This window comes from Silurus aristotelis (genome assembly GCF_946808225.1).
Source record: "Silurus aristotelis genome assembly, chromosome: 2".
Lineage (NCBI taxonomy): Eukaryota > Metazoa > Chordata > Actinopteri > Siluriformes > Siluridae > Silurus > Silurus aristotelis.
The window spans coordinates 27,611,974-27,637,097 of NC_139575.1; the positions used below are offsets into that span (position 1 = coordinate 27,611,974).

At 36.3% G+C, this 25,124-nt stretch overlaps 1 protein-coding gene across 30 annotated transcripts in view; it reads left to right on the top strand.

Annotated features, from left to right (window-relative positions):
- chl1b (cell adhesion molecule L1-like b) overlaps positions 1 to 25,124 on the top strand; it is a 96,835-nt gene that overhangs the window by 25,010 nt on the left and 46,701 nt on the right. For 20 of the 30 annotated variants that reach the window (XM_083531557.1, XM_083531555.1, XM_083531542.1 and 17 more), the window contains 5 exons: positions 15,606 to 15,799; positions 19,233 to 19,341; positions 23,375 to 23,565; positions 24,104 to 24,226; positions 24,648 to 24,818. In XM_083531557.1, the coding sequence (XP_083387683.1) occupies positions 15,706 to 15,799; positions 19,233 to 19,341; positions 23,375 to 23,565; positions 24,104 to 24,226; positions 24,648 to 24,818 (688 nt within the window). In that variant the 5' untranslated portion in view covers positions 15,606 to 15,705. Of the gene's footprint in view, positions 1 to 3,259; positions 3,509 to 15,169; positions 15,325 to 15,605; positions 15,800 to 19,232; positions 19,342 to 23,374; positions 23,566 to 24,103; positions 24,227 to 24,647; positions 24,819 to 25,124 lie in introns of those variants that run through there. The other 10 variants (XM_083531554.1, XM_083531547.1, XM_083531558.1 and 7 more) reach the window with 5 other exon arrangements.

Genomic DNA, 25,124 nt, shown 5'->3' on the forward strand with positions numbered 1-25,124 from the left:
GGGCTTTCAGTGGAGACTTACTCGACTTAATCCACCTCTTAATACCACCACTATCACGTCACAATTATAGAAACCATCAATACTATACAAAAACCCAGTAGGACAATGCGTGGCATTACAGAGAGAGAGGCATTTCGCATATGAAGGGTGAATACTATTTTACTAAAGCAAGCACCAAACCTCTACACTACAACTGCAACTGTGCCACCTACATCATCTGGAGCAGTTCAGAATCAATATTTGTCTAATAACATGGCAAAAACATAAAACATTTTAACAAAATACAACCTACTCACCAGAGATGCATACTCATAATTTGCACCGCTCCTCAGAAGCTGTATGCCAGTGGTTCCGCTCATAGGCACTGCTCTGCAAGTGGCAAACAAATGAAGAGAATAGATAGCTGGGAATAAATTAATACAGTTTCATGAAAAAAATATTAGAATTTAGGTTGTAAATGTAGGTCAGTGTTTTTGATAGTGTTTAGGCCATCAGAAAAGGCCTTGCTGGCTCTGACGGCCCACCACTGCAGTAACCTATGAGTAAATTAGAAATTTCATGATGCTTGCTATTGATAAATACTAATAAGAAATTGGGTCATCAGTGTGCCCGATATGGGGTGAGTTAATATTCTTACCAATGCCTGCATTTACCAGTGCCACAGATTATATACTGAGTCATGACATAGGGAGTGAGGGAGCTGATTGAGAGGTGGTATATGTGTTAATTAGATTATCTTAGATACCTTTATAAAAATTGACTTTTGGTCTTCAATGCTAATGTGGTGTGGATGCAGCAAAAAGCATTTTTTGTTGGTCTGATACTGATGAGCTTCTCATGCCACTAATCCTTTTATGTTCCATACCCTACTTTTTATACCTCAGACTATACAGATGCTCTAGGGTTTCCTTTATAAAGCCAAAACATAGAGCACCAAAGACAGAATGGTGGAGTTGATCAGGACCCAGGTGAGCACATGGTGCAGGTTGTCAGTTTTGCCTGAAGGTTACACTGAGGTTATTTCCTGTAGCGAAGAACACCTGTGCTCCCTGTGTGCCGCATTTGGCTTGGCGATTGATGCGATTTGTGGGGTTTTTTTGCAGCTAGTGCAGTTTTTTTTCATGCAAGTGGTCTGATTGGCTGCTTCTGCATTGCCCTGACTCTCTGCAAACTGATGTTTTGAGTAGCCAGTAGATAAGGTTTGTCAAATTATTGTAATTATACATTATCAATGTAAACTATTATTTAAAAGAACTCTGAAAACTCTGAATAAAAAAATTGTTACTATTAATGAGGGATTAAAGCTAAAAACAATGGATGCACAAAATGTTTGTCAGAGTTGTTTTGGTTTGTGAATGCCAGATCAGATGACCCTGGAAGAACCCTGTAGTGCATGGTGGCTTACTGTGAACCATGGAGAAGGGGGGCACAAAGGCACAGAGATGGTGAAAGAGAAGGGGAGGGAGGGGAAGTTGTCCTCTCCGCAGTACCAAGAACAATGTCAGGTTTGTTCAGCCTAGCTGAACTCCGGAGAGCTGGCAGCTTTGTCCATCCTTTCCGCAGCTTTATTCTTCCCCTTCGTCCACTGTCCTTCACTGCTTACCTCTGTAAGTGCTTGTGCAAAGTTCATAAGGCTTCCCTCTGTTTATGCAACTCATAATGGCAGTCCCATCCTGCTGGCACTTGACGGGAGTGCCAAGGGACCTGGATTGACATAGCAATGAGTGTTCTCAGAGTCTGGTTTTGGCAATCCATTCTCTTGATTAAATACACCATGGCATTTGTGTTAAACCCCATTCTTTGTTATTTAAAGCACATTGACATTTTAAAGCGGTGGATGATTTAAGATGAAACTTGTTTGTGTTATTGCTTAAATGAAGATGAATCACAGTGATGACTAATCACATGATTTCATCAATATAAACAACTCAGCCGAGTTATTTTAACTGATGGCAGCACCTTTATTGCCTTTCATTTGCTAGAACATCTGTTGCTCAAGTTCACACAGGACAGATCTTTCCGGTTGATCGGAATAAGGTGTAAGTGATGTATTGCCTTTATTTGAATCTGAACTTGAGGCATTCATTTGAATATTAAACAACACCTGGTGTAACAATATATAGAAAGGATAGTTATGTCTCTCATATAATTAGTTAAGATAATTAGCTTTAGTCAGAGGGGATGAAATTAATAAAACCTTTAAAAAGCAAGCTTACAAATACATTAATTATGTTTGATTTCTAATTTTCTGGTGCCTGTAAATTAAATGCTATTCCAACTAATTGATAGCACCTGTTAGGATCATACTTCTTACAGCAAACCCAATAAAAGCATGGAAAATGCTGTACATGCCTGACATGTCAGCTTGATATAGGCTTATGTAGAATCTCCTCTGCATTTTATTTTATATATTTTTTTTATTTCAAGAATTTATTTTCTGTGCTTTGAAGTCTTTTCTGTCTCTTAACGACCCGTAGCAGTATAATTCAAGCATGACCCCTCTACCTTCCCCCCGTTTCCAATTTTCCTCTTCCGGCTTTCCTGTTAAACTGTAAGTCGTACACCCCATTCCACATCATATATCATCCTGAATCTCCCCCTCACCCCTCTTCTTTCCAACATAATGGGCGAGGACTGGGATTTTTTCTCAGTTTGCTGGTTAGGGTTTGTTACTAGACCACCTATAGCTATAGTCAAATAAAAATCACATGCTCCTTGGGTTTCTGGTCATGTTCTGGATTATATTCCCAGTGCAATTGATGCCAATTAGTTGAACATGAGAAGCCATTTGCAGCTGTTTGTAGGTGTCTTAGAGACCTGGAGCAGAGTGTGCTGAATCCATGCTTGCCTCTATGTGTGTATGTGTGTGTTTTCAAAGCGTGTGTTCAATGATGCTATGATGGAAGAAATGCAGTTTAATGATAGAAAGTCAGTTATTATGAGTTATACAGTAATGTTATTTAAACAAGAACAAATATTAAATGCAGATAATGCATACGAATATGCATTATCAGATCTTAGCTTTAATTGCTTTCTTGGAGGTCACTTTTTTTATTGGAAAAATGTATTTCTTAAAGTAGTCATCCCTTTTCTAACATTCCTTTACTGGTGCCCCTCTCTTTCTCTTTCTCTCTTTCTCTCTTTCTCTCTTTCTCTCTCTTTCTCTCTTTCTCTCTTTCTCTCTCTCTCTCTCTCTCTCTCTCTCTCTCTCTCTCTCTCTCTCTCTCTCTCTCTCTCTCTCCTACCCGCTCAGTTCAGTGAATAGCTCTCAGATCAGGCTTTGTGCAGCATGATTGTCACTCACTTAATGAGCTCTTTTGCCAAGGGAGAGGCTCTGGCAGCATACGGTTTCCCTGTGCCTCCCATCTTGTGACCGCCTACAGAGTACTTTCTCAGCTCCTCGTATCACAAATTCTTGTCTGCATTCTGTTTTCAGTCTGTTGTAATGTGTATCAGAGGAAGGGGTTAGCCAGAGGCAGAAGAAAAGAAAAGAATGGACCGAGGACTTGTGAGTAGTGAGATTCCTGTTTTGTGTGCTTTGGCTGAGCTTGTTACAAGTGCGCCAGGTTTGGGATTACAGTAGCAGAGCAAGTGTTTTGGGTCTCGGCACATGTGTTATGGGTGGAGTCTTAGGAAGAAAGGTGAGAATTAAGATTTGAGGATTTTTTTAATTCTGCTTTTTAGTGTCTAGGAAGAAATTAAAAATGTTTAGGTTTGGCTTTTTACTCATTTATTGTATTGTATTTCATACCATGTACATCTGTTGTTCTGTTTTTTGAAAAGGGCATCAGTTTAAATCGTATGTTTTATTTTCAAAAAAACACCCCAAAACATTTATATCCTGCTGTTTTTATGGTGACAGCTGTTAGAAAGTTTCCTGTGAAGCTGGACTTTCTCATACAGTTAATCGTAAAAGAAGAGTTAAAAGAGATACACGTTTAAGTAAGCACTGAAATGATGAACAAGCACAGAACATTTTTACTATGACTGCCAAAACTTTAAACAGACTGTCATGAAGAGTTTGTCCAGATCATACCAGGAAGTTCTTATTTGTAGCATTTGGCATCACACGTCCAGAACTTGAAACGAAGTGGTCATGTGTTGAATTGTGGAAGCAGAGTAATACGTAAAATCAAATAAGAGCTATTTACTCACTGCACCACCTCAAAATAACAATTCTCCACAGCACTGGGAAATCAAAATCTCCCTTTGGTGCAGAACACAAATTGGCTTCAGGTTCAGATGCCGCAGATCTGGAAGGTAATTTTCATCCATCTTTTCCAACTGTGACCAGTTGCTTTCTGGGAGATTGCCAACATCCGTCAGATGTTGTGAGTGGATGTGGTGAGAGCCTTGGCTATTTCTGTTTCTACGAAATAATCCTGCAGTCTCTCCTGTGAAATTGGTCTCAGCCACACACCCACTTCATGCCACTCAAAACGAATCACAGGCTAACATCATTATTGTCCTGAGAATGGATACTCCATGATTCACAGACTTCAAAGAGACAGAAATAGGAGATAATAATCAGAGAAAGTAAATTCAAGCTCTCATTTACCTGCAGTTTTAATCATGATTTTTTTTCTTTACGTTTTGTACTGTATGTACAAATTTCAATTTCTCTCCCACCTCTTTTTCTTTCCTTCTTTTTCCCCACTTCCCACTTGACAGCACATCTGTGATCACAGAGCCCTTAGAGCCCATTCTTTACTGCCTCGCATGTAATCTCAGCTGTACAGACAATATATTATTTTTCCTTTAGCAGTTTGTAGTTAAACTGTTCTTCCTCAAGTTTACTTGAAGAGAACATCCCTATAGTTTACAGTACCACATGTGGCTCTTAAATAGGTTTCCTGAGTCAAACAAAGGTGAATCACAGTAAACTGTGCTAAATGGAAACAAAGAGGATTTAAGTTTTATGCCAAATGCTTGGAAAAGGTGGATAAGATTAAGTGATTTTTTATGTTTGTGGATAATGAGATTAATCTGTTACTGATTGAACTCAGGTAAAAGTAAGCCACAAAAGCATCTTTGTTTGTCCTCCAGGGCCCTGAATACTCTTTTATGAATTTTATTGTTCAGGTCAGCCACAGTTATTTTTTTCATGGCCATGCTAAAATCATGATTCTGTGTTGTTTATTAAACAACTTTTCAGAATTCTGACATTAGATGAATGATCCTGCTGAATGATCAAACCACAACCCAAATGTAACTCTTCCCATAGGCAGCAAGGTTATGTGAGTGCTATAACAATACTGTATGTGTTTTCCTTTTATTAGAGGTGTTATGCAAGAGGAAAAGCAGGTTTCCAGTTTGTAGTTAGGTAAGATAAGATTTGAATTTATTGTACTATATTGAACTTATGTAACATTAGCAAAATAAAGAGTGAAAATCCCTTGAATATAGTCAAGATAGATAGATAGATAGATAGATAGATAGATAGATAGATAGATAGATAGATAGATAGATAGATAGATACACACATACATACATACATACATACCATTTGGTCATTTTACACTACAGTTACACAAAAACAAAAATAGTACAATAGTGCAAATTAATGCAAGTGGCAACATTTACAGTAAATGTAAAACCGTTTTGTGTCAAAATCTTGATTTATGTGTTGTTCATTGAATTCTGATGTTTTAGATGAACTCTCCTGCTGAATGTTCAAACCACAACCCAGATGTAACTCTTTCCATATGTAGCCAGATTATCACATTAAGAACTCTTGGTATCTTCATGGATTCCAGGATAATCTATCATGTGTAATAGTAATCAGTGTTCCTTTTGTATAGGAGTTATCCAAAAAGCAACTTCTGCAAATATTTAACCATGATCCTTGAAGTAATTTTTGCCTTTCTAATCTTGTCACTTTAAATGAGAAAAACACATAGACCTTTACATGGTTCCAGGCCGATTATATGGTTAGTGGATATGAGCATTTCATTTGTAGATTTTCTAATCTTTTCAGCATCGATGCATGACTTATGGATTTTTTTTTGTCTTTGTCATTTAATGTTTCTCAGTGATACAAGTATTAATAAATGACTAGTTAAGATTCAGGTGAAACAGTAATCTTAAAAAAAAATGTGACAGTTGTATTTTTTATATATTTATATATCATGATATATATTTAGGTTTGTTAACCAAATAAATAATAAAAATATATAATTACAACTTATGGAAGCATTTTTATTTATATTTAAGCATTTTTGGGTTCCAAGAACCCACACTAGGTGAGCTACACATTCACACATGCAGAAGAAATCACTGGAAAACAAGTACATACTTTTAAGCAGAGTATACTTTGACCAGTCAAGTGGTCCCCTGGTGGTCTAGTGGTTAAGATGCTGCGACCCGGGTTCGATTCCCGGTCAGGGAACCATCCCCAGCCACTCTTAGTGCCGGTCCCAAGCCCGGATAAATTGGGGAGGGTTGCGTTAGGAAGGGCATCCAGCGTAAAACGTGCCAAATCAAATGTGCGGAGGATCCGCTGTGGCGACCCCTAATGGGAGAAGCCGAAAGAAAGTTTATACTTTGACCAGTCAGTTGACAGTTAGATATAAGCATGTTTAGCATCCTTAGCAGTTACCAGAAGAGAGTCAGGCCACAAAATCTGTTCCATTGCCCCACTTTGTTGTTTATTGTTTTGAAAATGCCACAATACAATATTGTACGTGTTTGATTTAAAATACTACAAGTTTTAAAATACATTACAGATATTAAGTTCCCAGTAACAGAAACGTTTGTTGTGGCAGGTTTTCAGGAGAACAGTTTTTTTTTATTATTACAAATAAAATGGTAATACATAAAAAATTTTTAGTTAATTTACAGATTCTTATTGATTACATAGATGAAAAGACCCACCGTGCACACTGTGAGATGAGGTCAAATGTCAGTTTAGTTGCATCTTTTGCCAGACATACTGTATAATGATCTGTTTATAAACTAGGAAATTGTTTAGACAATTAGCCACATGAAAAGCAGTATGCTTTTAATTCAACAGGGTGGTATATGGCCAAGGCAATTCATTCAGACTTGGTTTATGCTTGACAAATATCACATGCTGGGGGACTTTTCAGATTCACTCCATTGTGCTGAATAGTATTTATAGTATAAGCTGAGATTTTCTGCAGAAATGCCAGTGCCTTGAGCAGTTTGCATGAGTCACCAATACTTCAAAAGATAAAGAAAATGAATGACTTTTCACAATATGTGTTTCCCTTTTTTTAGTGGCATTATGCAAGAGAAAAGGCAGGTTTTCAGTTTAAATATATAAAAAATATTGATATAAAATATAGATACAATCTGATTGCTATTATTTTATTTATACTGTAGATTGTGTTGGTAACTTGTTTGGTATCAGGAACACATTATATATATATATATATATATATATATATGTTGACTATCAATTTGAGGTAAACATGCATTACCACTGACTTTATTGTGCATGTAAGCTATATAGCTATTTAGGTTAATTAGATAACCCTGGTATTAAACCTAACAGAGGCTAGTGAAGGCTTAAACATTTTCATGGCATTTTACAGGCAGTGCAAACTTGCATCTGCTGACAAACATCTCCTTTCACTCTTAGACTGAGCATTGAATGATCAATAAGAAAAAGAAATCCACACTGGGGTGGTATGATATAGCCAAGAAAATGCATAGGGTTCTTTTTAAAACATGACTTTTGAATGCACACAGAGAAGCAACAGTAACTATTGCTTTTTCATGTGCATTCAAAAGTCATGTAGGAAACAGAACGTTGTGCATTTTCTTGCCCATATTATCCCAGTGTGGATGCATTTTTTTTCTTATAAATCGCTCTGAATAAGGGCATCTGGTAAATGTAAATGTAAATTACTGTCATGAGCTGTGTCTTATATTAAAAACTCCGACCTCTTATATTATATACTAATCAAGTATTTACTAATCTTGAATATTCAGACTGGTATGCAAAACAGATCTTTTAGAGAGAGAGGCTTCTAGAGTAGTACATAAGTATGCAAACTTAATCAGAGTGGTATTTTTTATATGTATAATAATGATTTGTAAAATAAATAAAAGATAAAAAAAATAGGGAATTAGGGGTATCTTTTACAATCTATTTTAAATCAACTAACTCCATTTGGTGTTTTGGGAACCCCTATGTTAATGACAGGTGGAGCTGACTATTGAGCCAAGTTATCTACCAGATGGCAGGTAAATAAGCTTCCTAAATAATAAAGATAAAATCTTGGTCATTGCAGATCATTGATAATTCATAATCCTCTCTGCTCAGCTCACTAACTCAGCAACTGAGCTAATTTAAACCATATTCATTAACGTGTGTGCTAAGGATGGAAATGGGGAACTATGGGTAAATTACTCATGAAAAAAACTACAGAAGAAAACTACAGAAAGCACTGTACAATAATAAAAAATGCAATCAATGAAATAATCTCATGTAATGAAACCAAGCTTGCAATATAAGACAATACAAAAAAAGCACACACTCAGACATCTTGTATGTCTGACTGCAGCTATTGCATCAATTTAGAATTGTGTAAATAAATATTCAGCAAACACTTTGCTATTGTTTTATTTACACAATATAAATTGATGCAATAGCTGCAGTCAGACATACAAGATGTCTGAGTTTTATAATAACTGTAGTAGTATTCCAAATAATATTCTCAGTTATTACTGAATATTTCTGTCTGGTAAAAAATGTCATGTTGATAATGTTTCTTATTTGTATGGAAGTACTTACAAAAACATGTTTCCTTACTTTAGGAATCCATTTGAAACAGCAGAACTACTATTCTTACTGTTTGCTTTTGCCTGGAGTGCATCTTTGTGTAGTGAAGGCTTGACCTAGACCCTTGGAAAGCCTAATCAATAAAATCAAGGAAAGCATGTAGCAGTTTACTGATTTTAGGAATGTACTGGATTTGATGGGGCTTTTAAATTGTGTTTTTGCTAAAGTCAGGGGGCCTGTCCATCTCTGTCGCCCATAGCACGTTTCACTGTGGTCATGGGGTTATTCATCATCCTGTCACAGGGGAGCTTAGGTCAGGAACTCCACTGTTCATTTATTGTGGTTGAGGCTGTATCCATCAACTTCATCATCTTTTTACTCTCTTGGTCACGTCTTAACACCCACTCTATCTTTCTGTGCATCTCTATGAAGCCTGCAAAAATCCATACTTTTACTCTATTTCTTTTTTTACTCTCCTTTTTAATGAACATCTTCTACTGCAGCTCCAGTGTTGTTCTTCTTACCATGCAAGCCTGTTCTAAAACCATTGTAGTTCTTGTTAATCTGGTTTAATAACTAATGCATTTATGTGTTTTCCTGCTGTGACCTGATTTTAAGGTTAGTCATTGAAAATGAAAAATCCTAAAAACTGGTGTTGTGTGTACAATCAGAGATTTCTGTAATAACTACACCTGTGTGTGATGCTAAAGCTAGCTAGCTAGGTATGGTGTCTTTAATTGACAGATGATAGAGACAATGATTATTTTCTACCATTTTTATTCTCTCACTGTTATTAACATTTGCTAACCAATAAAATTAATTAATTAATTTACCATTAGTGTTTAGTGTTAACAAATATAAGATCCTCAAAATGCTTTTCCAAATTCAATGAAGTTAATGCATTCTAAATTAGCAAAGGAAGCACATCATTTTCTAAGAATCTTTGCATATTTAAGCATCCTACAACACTGTAGTGATGTAAGGCTAAGGTGCACACCTACAGTGGTGACACTACAGTCTTATGGTGTATGGCTTGGATAACTGTAACATTAACTAGATTGTGTAGCATGAGAAGGTCACAGCTGATGACATATTGGCACAATTCTTCATTTATATGGATTGAATTTAAGTCAAATAAGTTGATATATAGAGTTTAGTCTTTGGCCTAATAGGAAAGAAGGGATAAAGCAAAAAAAAAAGAAAAAAACCTTAATGAATTGCCTTGCATTCAGAGCAACACTCCAACTCTAATTGGTTATTGTTTCCCAAAAAGGTTTTCTTTTTCATCATTTATTTTCACCCTCTATTGAAAATTAGCTCATTGGACAATGAAAATTAATAAACGTGTTAAAAGTAATAAAAGTGATTAAACACAACTAAATAAAATGCTATAATTAGCTGCAAGGAAACAATTATTTGGTGATGTTAGTCACAGTCATGCCTGAACTATGTGGAAGGAGCCCAAATCAGATCGTCCACTGTTAAATGTGTTCGAATGCACTTTAATTCAGCTAGTATGAGTTAATCCAATTACCGGCCAGCATGAAAAACTCCCGCACAATAAGTAATTTAACACAGAACTAGCAAAGTGTAGCAGATGGATTTTCCTAAAGTAACGAAAACCAGTGCTGGATGACATACTATACAAATTAAGATTTTTCCGAAGCTATTTATTTACTCATGAGAACAGCTCATTTTTACATATATATTAACAATAAAATTCTAAATAAAAATTAAAGTGTCCCAGGTGCATAAATCTAGGCAAAAAAAAGGGTGCAAACACAAGGGTGTGTTGAGTGTGGGTGGCATGGCATGGTTTTTCGACTAAATGATCTTTACAAGGTGCCCCACTCTGTCACTTTAATTTCCCACCTTCCCAGTCCCTTGATTTATGCTTATCCGCAGTGCTAAAGGAATCCTTGCTGTGAGCTAGGGAAGTGAAGGAAAGGGAAAGAGATGCTATCCATCTGAAGAAAGCATGCTCCAGATTTTCCTTGCCCCAGATTCCATCCTCCTCTCCTCCTTTTCTGGCACCTGTCATATACTGATGTGCTTCGGCAGTGCCAGTGCCAGTGCTAGTAAGGGTCAGAGGTCACACTGGGCTTCCCACGCTGGCAGCTTTTAGCCTCCTGCCAACTTCAGCAAGCTTGGGTGTGAGGCTCCGGCACAGAGCGAGGGGATCAGGAAACAGCCTGAGGTCCTTTAACAGATCTTCTATGTACATGAGCAATTGCCTGGCAGATTGGATGTTTCTGAATCAGTTGTACTCTAGCATGCTCTGCATATGCTAATGAAGATATTTAATGACAAAGAGGGTGCTAATATCAAAAGATCTTAGAATAAATGTACTCATCTATGAATTGTGTGTTTGCATAGATGCTTTGCGAATAGTCACTTGCCTATATAGCATATGGATGAAGTAGTGCTAAACTACTAATGTCTTTTATGTCCGGTCCCATGGTTTACAAGCTGTCCCCAACCAGATGGCCATACTGCGTTCTGCTAGACACTCAGCAATAATGAACAGCAGCCAAATTTAATTTGATGGAGGGCCCTCCGTTTCAATTAAAGTAAAGATATAGTGTATCCATTTGAGAGGTCTTTGGTTGTTCAAAGTACAGTACAGTATGCTTATATTAATATTAAGAAGACATTTTTAGAAATGCCTAAAGCACATTGTTTTTAGATAAAAAAATATATGGTTTAGTTAAATGGCTCAGTGGTGCAAAAACCAATTTTCTTAGCTTCTAATGACTTTCCTAGGAAATCACAAAGGTCATAGAGGAGGTCAGAGCAACCAGCATCGACTTGAAAAAATTAGAGAGACAGGGTTAATCCTATTATCACAATACACAGACTTGTAGTGCAGTATTCATGCCCATCTGGAAAACAAACCCCCTAAAGAGAAACAAAGGAAATCGACTCCTTCTTGCTCATATGTCAATTGTTCAATAAAGTCTCCATGCACTGGTGTTTGATCTATGTTTTCCTGTTGGGTTTGTTAAATTGAACGGCAGATTAAATAGTGCAGAGAAAATGAGAGAGGCTGGATCTTGAACACTTCCTGCTTACCTTTTTACTGGTTTAAAGAAACCATTTGCACACATTGTATGAATGTACACTATATGGACAAAAGTATTAGGACACCTCACTTTCTCAGCCATATGTGGCTCTTTCCCAATCTGTTATCACAAAGCTGAAGATACACAATTGTCTTTGGATGCAGTAGCATGAAATTTTCCCTTCATTTGAACTAGGAGCTCCAGACCTGTTTCAGCATGACAATGCCCCTTCGCACAAAGCAAACTCCAGGAAGATATGGTTTGGAGTGGAAGATCTCCTGCTATACAGCTCTGCCATCAACCCTATTGAACACCAACCCTATTTAACACCTTTGGAATGCTAACTGTACCCCAGGCCTTCTCACCTCACCTACGTCAGTACCTGATTTTAATAACACTCTTGTGTATGCATGAGCACAAATCTTCACAAGCACACTCCAAAATCTAGTGGAACATCTTCCCAGAAGGGTGGAGGGAATTATACAAGCAAATTGGGACTAAATATGGAATGCAAGGTTTAAAAAACAAATACCATAGTTATGACCAGGTATCATAGATGCAAACTTTTGGCAATATATTGTGTCATATTGCTAAGCATTATTAAAGAACAACGTTTTGTGGGGTCAGTTATCTGAGCTTGTCTGGGACTCTAAGTCTACTTCTCTCTTTAACTTTCACAAATACTCATTATTTTAATTAGTAGTTCGTTTTGCTGTTGGATATTTGACTAATTAGAGCCAAAAGGAAGCAATCTAATGAGCTGGGTCACAGCCTGAATGAGAATGGCTCAGCAGCAGATAAACAATTGACTTGACTGCAAAGTCAGAGCTTAAACACAAACATGAATGCTAAATGATAAAGTTAATTAGAGGCAGTAACTTAAGAATCAGGCAGGAATTGGCATTACAAATGGGGTTTTTTTCTGATGTAGCTATGTAAATGAATATCACAAAATAATGTAATCCGGTGGTAATTGGTACTATAATATCGCATCTTTATTTATTATTTTTATTTAATGAAAATTCATTGATGTGTAAAAAAGATTTATAGTCATGACATATTGTCATATGACTCATTTCCAGTTAATACACTAAGATTAAGGGTAGGCTGGTCATACAATAATTTGTGATATAAATTGCCAGATTGGAAAGGGATTTTCTCCTTTTCCATTTATGGGGTGAGCTTTACAGTAAATCTGGCTACTTTCCACCAAAAAGAATTACAATTCAGAAAAGCCAAACTATACTATCTAACTACTCTATATAGAGAAATGTATAATAATGTCAAATCATTGAAAATAAAAATATCATTGTTAAGATTTTTTTTTTCAGTACACTGCACATAAAGTATTATGATATCGAATTAATGTTGAGCAAACTGTATATAATACTAAAATTATGTTAAAAACATATGCAATGCATTTTTGATGCAATAAAACTGCTAACAAAAGAATTTGGTCATTTGACATTCTATGGTAAACATAAAAATAAAAAAGGCAATATTTGGTATGACAAACCTTTGAAATATTTGACTTAGATAAACCTTTTGCATCTTTATAGATCTCTTAATGCAGCTTTAGATTCCAAATGTTTCCATCATCCATTTGTACATATCAATGTGGCACTGTGCATTATGGCCGAGCATCTTTGGTCTCATGTGTCCAAAGGACATTGTTTTAGAGGTCTTACTATTCTTGTTCAGTCTTTTGATAACTGTACTCTCATGTATGTTTACATTTAAGATAACTGAGGACTGTTCAGTCTGAGATGTAACACCTGCTTTTTTTTTTTTTTTTATTTCTCTGAGCACTGCATGATCTGACCCAGGGGTTTTGCTGGGACATCCACTTCAAGGATGATTGGCAAGATGTTTTTCACTTTTGAATAATCTTCCTCACTGTATAATAATAGGCCTTAAATTGTTTGGAAATGACCTTATAACCTCTTCCCAGATTGATGGGCAGCAACAGTTGTCACTCTTGCTGTCACACTTGCTGACGATCAATTTGCTCAATCAAATTTGTTTAGCAAACACTTAGCTTCTTCTCAGACTTGTAAATTCCATGGAAACAGTAAAGGTATATTAGTTTTTAGCACAAAAAATTTCCATTCAGCTTAAATTTTTGTGTCATATGTCATGATTTGTTTTATTTCATGAAATTCAGTTTGTATTTCATCATTTTAAGACCTAACCCTAAATCCATAATAATTGAAAGAGGGTATATTTTTCTTTTCACAAGTGTATATACTTTATGGTGAAATCCTTTTTTTTTTTTTGTATGCTGTGTTAACAAAATTTATATGCAATTTTTTTATACAAATTCCCTGTGCAAGTTAAACATAGAGAGAGAGAGAGATAGAGAGAGAGAGAGAGAGAGAGAGAGAGACTCTCAGCACTAAACCGAACCTTTGCTAAATATGTACACATTTCCAGAAACTTCAATATCATGAACTGATAAAAGAATCAAAAAGATAAATTATAAATCTAAAGATTTCATCAGTGCAATTCCATAATATAAGGTTCCATTGCCAAAATAAATTAATGAATCAATTACCAAGCTTGTATTATCTTTTTATTTACAATAGAACAATATCTTCAAAAAAAGCATGACATGCTGTAATGTAAATTCTGTAAGACAATGTAAGCATATTGCATTTAGTTAATAGAATGGGTATGCTTTAAAAGAAAATATTGTGTACGCTGGAATAACACACACACCGCACAGAGCTTTCTGGACTTAAACTTAAACTAAACCTATAACAGAAGTGTTTAATATAATAAATAGGTCATTCATAATGAAATCGCGCCTATGCTGGTTTGTTCTGTCTGTTTAAGAGATGCAATACAATAAAGCAGCATCCAACTAAGTTGTATTTTGCCTCAAGCAAAGAAAGATGTGGGGGTGGGGCTGTTCATTCTCATGTTTGAAGCATTACCGTATCTTGTTTGCTATAGTTGGAGCCTCTTGAACCTGACCCCTCCAACTGAGTCTTCATTATATTGTAGCCCCTGGTGTCTCGTTGGATGTAAAGTGCACTATCATTCTAAAAAAAAACATTGCTGGTTATGCTATTATTACCAAATAACTAAAGAAAAGTGGTCTCACAAACAGAACTATACAACCCTACCTTGTTGTACCTAAATGAATATTCACAGCACTTGCTCTCTGAAAGAGAGGGATATCCATTGTCTAGTATTGCTTACACTCTTAAAACCAGTTAATCCTATTCTGTGTCTGTTATTGTGCCATGAATTTATAATTCAGCATAATTTCTGCAACATCTGTTGTGTATCATCATACCCACAGGAGGCCACCCATTTATTTACATTCATTCTTTTTGTATGTTGCATTATGAAGCTGAGGATGGAGGAAAATGCATCTGCCACTCATTCCAACAAATAATAAACAGGGACACAATGTCTGGTTCCTGGGAGTGTGCCGCAGAAACCTTTAATATGGAGATTCTGCTCATTTTGTATAAAGAGACACGTGGGTTGGAAGCATCGTTGCAGGTGTGCTCTTTCAGTGATGATGTGTGTGTGTGTGTGGGGGGGGTGTTTAAGCATGCATGTTAGTATGAGCATACATGTTTCTGCGCACTTTTTTGTGAGCATATGGTGTTATCGAGTGGGTGTGAACCTTTGGGGAGAAGACTAACAAAACCTTCTAACAAATTCAGTATGCCTGTGTGTATTTGCAAGTGTGTTCACACCTTGACATTTGGAAATGTCTAACAATGGCTAATTGTGAGCAGTGTCTGAACTGTGGGTGATAAGTGTATTGTTTTGCACAGGTCACAACTCTCCTGTACCTACTGGAGTGAGATGTACTGAGATCTGCCCCACACCAGTTTTTGTTTCTTTCTCTGCTCAACTCTGAGTGTGTAGCCAGTGATGCGGTTACCGTGGAGACTGGGTGTCGCCCTGCTGCTGGGGGCATTCCTCAATACCAGCCATTTCAGCAACACTCTGGAAATTCCATTGGAAAGTAAGTTATGATTAATGTCATATAATAATTTTTTCAACACTGATTCTAAATTGTTATATTCCTATTTTTTCTCATTTGGAGGTGATAAATTATGGATGTATTCTTTAATATGCTGCAAAATGTGAACAAGTGAAAATTTTTTACAAATGCTTGAGCACACTAATGAGAGAAATATATTCCAATTATTCTCCTAGTGCCAGTCTAATTTATTGGACAGATTTTAAACAGGTGTCATTTATCCTCCTTTTTTATCTTCCTGTTGCCTTAGCAATAGGTATATACTATTCCTTGCAAAATTATTCAGACCACTTACCAATTGTCTTATATTACTGCATTACAAATGTTGCATTGATATTTTGTTCAGTATATTAACACAGGAACTCAAAATCAGTTATTGTAAGATGACAATGTTTTTTTTTGTGTTTTTGGAGTGTGGTGAAACATTGCTTGCATAAGTTTTTAACTTCTGTGATGTGAAAGTTGCCTTTTTGCATCTGTTAAAGAAATCCCCTCAACAAGAGAACAATTACTTTACCACTGGCATTTACATGTCCTACTGTGGCCTGGTCATAGTACAAATTTCAATCCTATCAAGAACCTGTGGCTCAATTAAAGAAATTGCAGTTCACAACCTGGAGCAAATCTACCAAGAAAAATCAAAATCAAAAGTCTAAATCACTTTGTCAAGTGTAACCCTAGTACCCAAAAGACTTAAAGCTGCAGCAAAAAGTGACTTGACTAACTACTAATATGTGAAGGTTGATAAAAAGCAAGATTTTTTTTATTTTTTCCTAACCAAAAACAATGCCACCTTAAAATAAATGATTTTGAGTCCCAGATCCAGTATGAAATTCCACTGCACATAATTGAATAATAGACTGTGTGTGTGTGTGTGTGTGTGTGTGTGTGTGTGTGTGTGTGTGTGTGTGTGTGTGTGTGTGTGTGTGTGTGTGTGTAGGGGTCCAAATAATAGTTTGTAGTGGACAATACAATTGAATGTATTTTTACCTCTTAACAAACAACTATAATCAGTGTTTGTCTGTGTTTTTCTGTTGTCATTCTCTCTCATTTTACACTTTTAAAGGTTGAAATATAGTCGCCATATAACACTGCATAAATTATCATTAGACTATTCATGTAAATTTCATTAAATTCTACATTTTGATTGACTTATTTTGTTTCTGGTATTTTCCTGGATCTAAAGCAGGGGTGTACAATATTTTAGGGGCTTATCTTAGACCTGATTAGAATGCACTTTATGTATTCAAGTTGCTTCTGAACACCTGTACAAACGCACAATGAATTTCACATTTCGTCTTGTGACACAGTCTGCTGCCATCAACAGGTAAAAGGACATATTGCAGTGTTTTAGCCATTTATTATATATTCATAGACAGAAGCCAATTACCATAGGGCTAATTACCATATGTCCATGGGTCTGATTTGGCTCTGGGGCTGTACTTTGGGCATCACATCCCTAGAGCATGAGTATCAAATCTAGTAACCAATTCCATCAATTTCATGAATTTTTGTAAGTGCTTAAAGGGCCATAAAATAAGGCCTTTTTTGCTTTAAACACATCTATTCTGCAGTTCCTAATACATTTAATCATATATGTGCTTTAAGACAATAAGAAAGACACTTAAAAAAACTTCTTTTTTAAAGCATTAAAATGTAGCCCTCTAGTTATTTATTATATTATACTAAAAGGCCAACAACTGACATGTTTTGAATCCTTTTGTAGAAGTAGGTCAGACAACAAATTTTGTCTCTGCTTTGTTTTTTTTTTTGCAGGTATGTACAAACAGAATGTGTTTGCACTATTGGCCTTGAGCTTGGCAACTATTCTATCTGGACAGAAGTTAGCAGACATCTGGCTATAATTGATTTTTGCTTTTTGAATATCCCATTCCACATTTAGTCCCAATTTGCTATTATAAAACATCCACTCTTCTGGGAAGATGTTCCACTAGATTTTTGGAGTGTGCTTGTTAAGTTTTGTGCTTATTCAGCCTAATTAGTAAAGTCAGGTGCTGATGCAGACTGAGGAGGCCTGGGATCCAGACAGTGCCCTAATTCAGCCCTAAGATATTCAATAGGGTTGAGGTCAGAGCTCTATAACAGGCCAATTAACAGCTTCCACTCCCCCCCTTGTAAACTATATCTTTATGGAGCATGCTTTGTGCACTGAATTGGGTCTTCCAATTTAAGTAAAGGAAAAATGTAATTCGACAAAACACGTGCTGAACTTTGTGGTAACAGTTTGGGGAACATCCACATACACCTGAAAATATCAGGTGTACAAATACTTTTGTCCATATAGTGTATGGTCCTGAGCAATTGATACATCCATCGTGCGTTTTGTGTTATTTAGCTAATGTTGCTTGTGTGTGTTACATTCTTTGAGAATATGTAGAATTGTACATTATGTACATGCCTGCCATGCCTCACACTACCTGCAGGGGCATTTTGGTTGCTGAAATATATGTGAATTAAAATTAAAAACACAATAACAGTGTATTCTTGGTGAGTGGTCTGCCGAGAGAAGCTCTGATTGTAAAGTCTAATGGCAGCAGGGAGAAAATACCTTTTTGCCATGATTAGATGATTAGATTGTCAAAAGAAATCACACAATAAGTTGGTTAATTAGTCTTTAAAAATGTTTGTATGAACAGTTTTATGAGAATAGACAAATTCTGTACATCTTACAGTAGCTGTATTGATTAGCCAGATTTTTAAGTACACTGTTTAGAATGTAATTATGTTCAGTAATGTGCCTTATTTGGCCTGCAGCAAAGAAAGATTTTTCCTTTACTCTACATGTTCCTGGAGGTCTTCTGCAGGAATGTTACTGCAAGGAATGTATTGTATCTTATACAAAAAAATTAAAGAGTGGAACTGATCCTAACATGGCCTTTGGCTATTGTCAACCAGTCGAGACAAATCTGATAAATTCAGTGTTTGGAGATGACATTTTGCACTTTCACTATGTCCTAAGTCAGATGCAACCATTGTGATAATACAATATATGGTCTGTTTGTTTATACCACACACCACATTTACAAGACATGACTTGTACATCGCTTAAGTATATTGTGTGAGTGAGTGCGGAGTGTGTACCTACTGTAATAAACCAGCAATTCAGTGTCCTTTAAAGAAGTTATCAACTTAATGTTTGCTTGGCCTCAGGCTGTGGTTCATTCATGAAATATAATTAGAGTTCAGCTGATTATGTTTACTATTTCGTGCCTCTTGTTTTAGACCTACACATCATTGTTAATCAAGGCCTTAAGGTCACAGTAGGTCCTTACATGAACACATACATCATTGGCCATGATTAATGTGAGCACACCAGTGAGTCGCCCCTTATGCCTGAGCCTCTCGTGGATTTACCGTGTAGTGTAACTGCCTCTCCTGTGCACTCTTTACACAGTTGAGCAGCCGCCAACGATAACAGAGCAGTCACCAGCCACTCTTATCGCTTTGTCCTTTGATGAGAGCTTCGCAATCAAGTGTAAAGCCAAAGGCAACCCTGATCCAGAGTAAGCACACAAACATGCACACACATGCACTCATACACTCACACACGTTGTCATTAGCATTACCAAAAGAGGTGCATCCTAAAATTGGAATGCTGCTTGTTTTTGCAACCCAGGGTAATTATAGTTTACGCTGTGTTGCAAAAGCAGACTGTTATATTGTTACCGGTTGTCAGTTTCCTGAATGTTTGCTTATTTTCTTAGCTATAATTTTCAGATTTCTGCAAGATGTCTTTATTTGTGCACATTATATTATTTGTTGTATCTTAAATATTAACTGTGCCATTATACACACAAAAAGGAACATACAGCATAATAAGTTCATTAATTTTATTCTTTTATAATCTAATATTTCATTTTTTTATTTTTTTTATTATAATCTAATATGTTTATATTTATTTATTGATTGATTAATTTACACAATTACATCTTTTCTACAATCTGTAGAACACAACTTCTACAGTTCCATGCAATGTTAATGAGTAAACTAAGGGAGTGTCTTTCAACATAACAGTGTCTTTCCCAGATCAAGAACGTTTTATTTAAAGATGCCATTATGATTATTATTATTATTATTATTATTATTATTATTATTATTATTATTATTATTATTATTGTTATTATTATTATTATTTACTTATTATTTTTTTTTATTAATATTATTTTTAGGAGCAACATTGCAAAAACAACACACACACACACACACACACACACACACACACACACACACACACACACACACACACACAAACCAAATGAATTAATCTTTTTAAAAAGATTACAATTATTGTTTTTTTTTGTAAACCTGCCTTGTGTGTGCCTTTTGTGGACTATATAGATCAACCTCTCTATAAGTTAAAATATAATCCATTTCTCAAATTTGATGCCAGTTTTTATAGTAATATAAAACATTTATAACAAACCACTAATTATGGACAAATTGTTCGTGTCTGTTTAGAACATATTAAGTATATATACAGTCACTAGCCACTTTAGGCACTTTAGGTGCACATGAACACCTGCGCATTCAAGCAATTGTCCTATTTAAAACAAAATATTTATGTACTATATCTGTTAAAAATGGAGAAGTATAAAAAAGGGAAAATTACATACTGTGCAAATTATCTTATTTGCTAGTTAGTTTATGACTCTGTACACAACATGAAAAACTACCAGTCACACTCTGGGGGTGGGGGTTACTTGGCATATGAGTATTTATGACACTCCTCTCTGTGGTGTAGTTTCCATGGCAATGCTTAAAGCGTCTAGTCAGGCGGACAGTTGTTCAGAGGGCATGTAGGAAATGAGATCACCAGATTCTTGAGTTAGATATGTTTGATCTAGAGGCCCTGGTGCATATTATTATCCGATTAACAGTCATATTTTTTATCACAATAGCATTTACAGAAACATGAGCAAAGCCCATGCTGGTTATTTCCCTTTTAAAATAACAACAAAAGGCAAGTAAGAAATACTTTTTGTTATTAACTCAACATTCAGAAAAGATATATTTTTAATAACAGAAATTCTATAAGTTCAGCCATGCAAACATAAAAAACAAACGAACCCATAGTGATTTACTTTACTTATACACTGTCTAGTAAAATCCACACAAAATTATAAATATAAAAGTTGTATTATAAAGTTTTCTCTCCATCAAAGCGTAATTGTCTTTTATTAAAAAAAATAAAAGTCTGGTAAACATCCAGTGTTGAGCAATGAATAGTTGAATGTAAAATGTTATATAAGTAAAATGTAAAAATATACTGTATAAATTAAATACCTATAAAAAAATATTTGGAGCTTTGGAAGGACTGTTTTTCGCCATCGGCTTTGGTTAGTGTAGTTTTAAATCAGATATTTATGGAGTAAGATTAAAAAAATAATTAGACATACAGGTTTATACTGTTCAGATTTTCATTTCAGTTGAGCTGTCAGTCATGGATTAGGCAATGGTAGATGTTGTTAATGAGCACAATAAAGACATGATAAATTGGATTGGAATTATGAAAACATTACATACTAATTACATAAATACATAGTCAGTATTTACAGTACATCACTGATTTAAGTAGCATTGCCACTGCACATGTACAGGGTTCCCGGTTTGATCCTGAGCTTAGGTTACTCCGCCCTATTTCACATCTATATATATATATATATATATATATATATATATATATATATATATATATATATATATATATATATATATATATATATATATATATATACAGTGGGTACGGAAAGTATTCAGACCCCCTTAAATTTTTCACTTTTTGTTATATTGCAGCCATTTGCTAAAATCATTTAAGTTCATTTCTTTTCCTCATGAATGTACACATAGCACCCCATACTGACAGAAAAACACAGAATTGTTGACCTTTTTGCAGATTTATTAAAAAAGAAAAACTGAAATATCACATGGTCCTAAGTATTCGGACCCTTTGCTGTGACACTCAAATATTTAACTCAGGTGCTCTCCATTTCTTCTGATCATCCTTGAGATGGTTCTACACCTTCATTTGAGTCCAGAAATTTTTGATTATACTGATTGGACTTGATTGGGAAAGCCACACACCTGTTTATATAAGACCTTACAGATCACAATGCATGTCAGAGCAAATGAGAATCATTAAGGTCAAAGGAACTGCCTGAAGAGCTCAGAGACAGAATTGTGGCAAGGCACAGATCTGGCCAAGGTTACAAAAATTTTTTTGCTGCACTTAAGGTTCCTAAGAGCACAGTGGCCTCCATAATCCTCAAATGGAAGATGTTTGGGACGACCAGAACCATTCCTAGAGCTGGCCGTCCGGCCAAACTGAGCTATCGGGGGAGAAGAGCCTTGGTGAGAGAGGTAAAGAAGAACCCAAAGATCACTGTGGCTGAGCTCCAGAGATGCAGTCGGGAGATGGAAGAAAGTTGTAGAAAGTCAACCATCACTGCAGCCCTTCACCAGTGGGGCTTTATAGCAGAGTGGCCCGACGGAAGCCTCTCCTCAGTGCAGGACACATGAAAACCCGCATGGAGTTCTCCAAGATGGTGAGAAATAAGATTCTCTGGTCTGATGAGACCAAGATAGAACTTTTTGGCCTTAATTCTAAGCGGTATGTGTGGAGAAAACCAGGCACTGCTCATCACCTGTCCAGTATAGTCTCAACAATGAAGCATGGTGGTGGCAGCATCATGCTGTGGGGGTGTTTTTCAGCTGCAGGGACAGGACGACTGGTTGCAATCAAGGGAAAGATGAATGCGGCCAAGCACAGGGATATCCTGGACGAAAACCTTCTCCAGAGTGCTCTGGACCTCAGACTGGGCTGAAGGTTTACCTTCCAACAAGACAATGACCCTAAGCACACAGCTAAAATAACGATGGAGTGGCTTCACAACAACTCCGTGACTGTTCTTGAATGGCCCAGCCAGAGCCCTGACTTAAACCCAATTGAGCATCTCTGGAGAGACCTAAAAATAGCTGTCCACCAACGTTTACCGTCCAACCTGACAGAACTGGAGAGGATCTGCAAGGAGGAATGGCAGAGGATCCCTGAATCCAGGTGTGAAAAACTTGTTGCAGCCTTCCCAAAAAGACTCATGGCTGTATTAGATCAAAAGGGGGCTTCTACTAAATACTGAGCAAAGGGTCTGAATACTTAGGACCATGTGATATTTCAGTTTTTCTTTTTTAATAAATCTGCAACAGTGTCAACAATTCTGTGTTTTTCTGTCAATATAGGGTGCTGTGTGTACATTCATGAGGAAAAGAAATGAACTTAAATGATTTTAGCAAATGGCTGCAAAATAAAAAAGAGTGAAAAATTTAAGGGGGTCTGAATACTTTCCGTACCCACTGTATATATATATATATTCCAAAATATATAAACTTCCAAAATTTCCAAAATACAATTTTTATAGTGTGTTAGTATAACACTGTAAAAACTATATGGCTTCACTTCCCTTTTCTTGATGCTTTACATTATTACATGCTGTAAATAATTTCAGTATTCAGTTTATTTATCCAAGATTTTTTCCCATCTAGATTCAAATGGACAAAGAATGGGCAAGATTTTGATCCTTATCAGGACCCCATGTTGATCACTTATGAAGACTCTGGAACGTTTATTATCCCGAACAATGGGAACCTCACCGAATACCAAGGCGTCTATCGCTGTTATGCCTTCAACAAGTTCGGAACTGCAATGTCAGAGGAAATTGAGTTCATCATTCCCAGTGAGTAAAATATGAGCCTACGATTATGGTTCTTTCGACTAGATTTAGAGGCTGGAGTCTGCTGAAATGGCCACTCTTGCTCTCAGTGGGGGTGTCTGCTGTATTTGCCTGCTACAAGCCCCCTGAACTTTGCCCTCTCCTATTGCTGTGTAAGTGTCTGTATGTGAACTTTGGGGATGGAGTGAAAAATAGACCTACTGCTCTCTTCATCATACTGCTAGATACCTTCCTCACAGTGCTCTAAAACCCACCATATAAATCTCTGGACGATGGAAATAGGCCAAAGGGGGCAGCAGTGACAAAGCATGAGCACTTCTTAGTCACTCATTGAAGTTTGACATGAGGCGGTGATGTAGTAATGGTGTGTTATTACTGTGCTTTGGGACCAAGGTTATAGGGTGCTATAAATCTTCTCTGTTTTATGATGGCACTTTGTTAGATCTATAGAGAGCCAGGCCTCCTACTGCCCTCCTGCTGCCACGTTATATCACTGCACCTGCGCATTCAGCATTTGCCTTGTTTTTGCTGTGCTTACCAGATGTTCCAAAGTTCCCAAAGGAGAAAATTGATCCAATCGAGGTAGAAGAGGGACAGCCATTTATTCTGGAATGCAATCCACCTAAAGGAATTCCTCCACTGGAAATCTACTGGATGACGATCAGTGAGTAACCAGGCATGACATGCATGTAAATATTGCATGATGGGTAACCTCATGCTTTTAGAAAAAGTCGGTTTTATTATTGTCTTACTTTTAAGGAACATTATTTTTTCATAAAATGATTTGAGTCATTATTATTGTAATAATAATTTAATAAACAAATAATTAATTTCAAACATTTATAAAATGTTTTTTGAGTGCCCTACTTCTGCGTCACAGCATGCCACTTATATAGAGTGAGTAAAAAGCACTCACACAAATGCATTCTTGTAATAATTATCCACTTAATGTTGCTTTCACTGATTTAATGTAAAATTACCATTAAAAAAGACGGTGTAAATATCTATCTGTACTTGCTATGCATTCGTAGGCACAAGATCACACCGAATTATTTATCTTTACCTTCTCTCATTCACTTATGTAGGCATGAAGCAAATAGAGCAGGACGAAAGAGTGACTGTGGGGCTGAATGGCAACCTCTACTTCTCCAATGCTATTCAGACAGACAGCCGGAGAGACTATTGCTGCTATGCATCCTTCCCAAGAATTCGTACCATCGTCCAGAAAACTGCTATGTCCGTTATTGTCAGAAACTGTATGTATAACCCTTAAACAAACAGTTCACTGATGTACTGTATTCTCCATTTACTCAGGTCATTACTTTTGTAATAGAAACAGTATGGAAACTATTAAACATATGGTTTAAGGTTTTGACGAAGGTGTGTAAAAGCAGGTGTGCACATAAGAGATGGAGGAAATGATACAGTAGGCTTATTATCAAGCACCTGCTTTGCAAAACACCTAAAATTGATTAAGCTAATATGTGATTTGAGTTACGAAGGGAAACCTCGAGTTTACATTTCACATCTGATCCACACTGCTTGCTTTCCTTAAGTGCAAT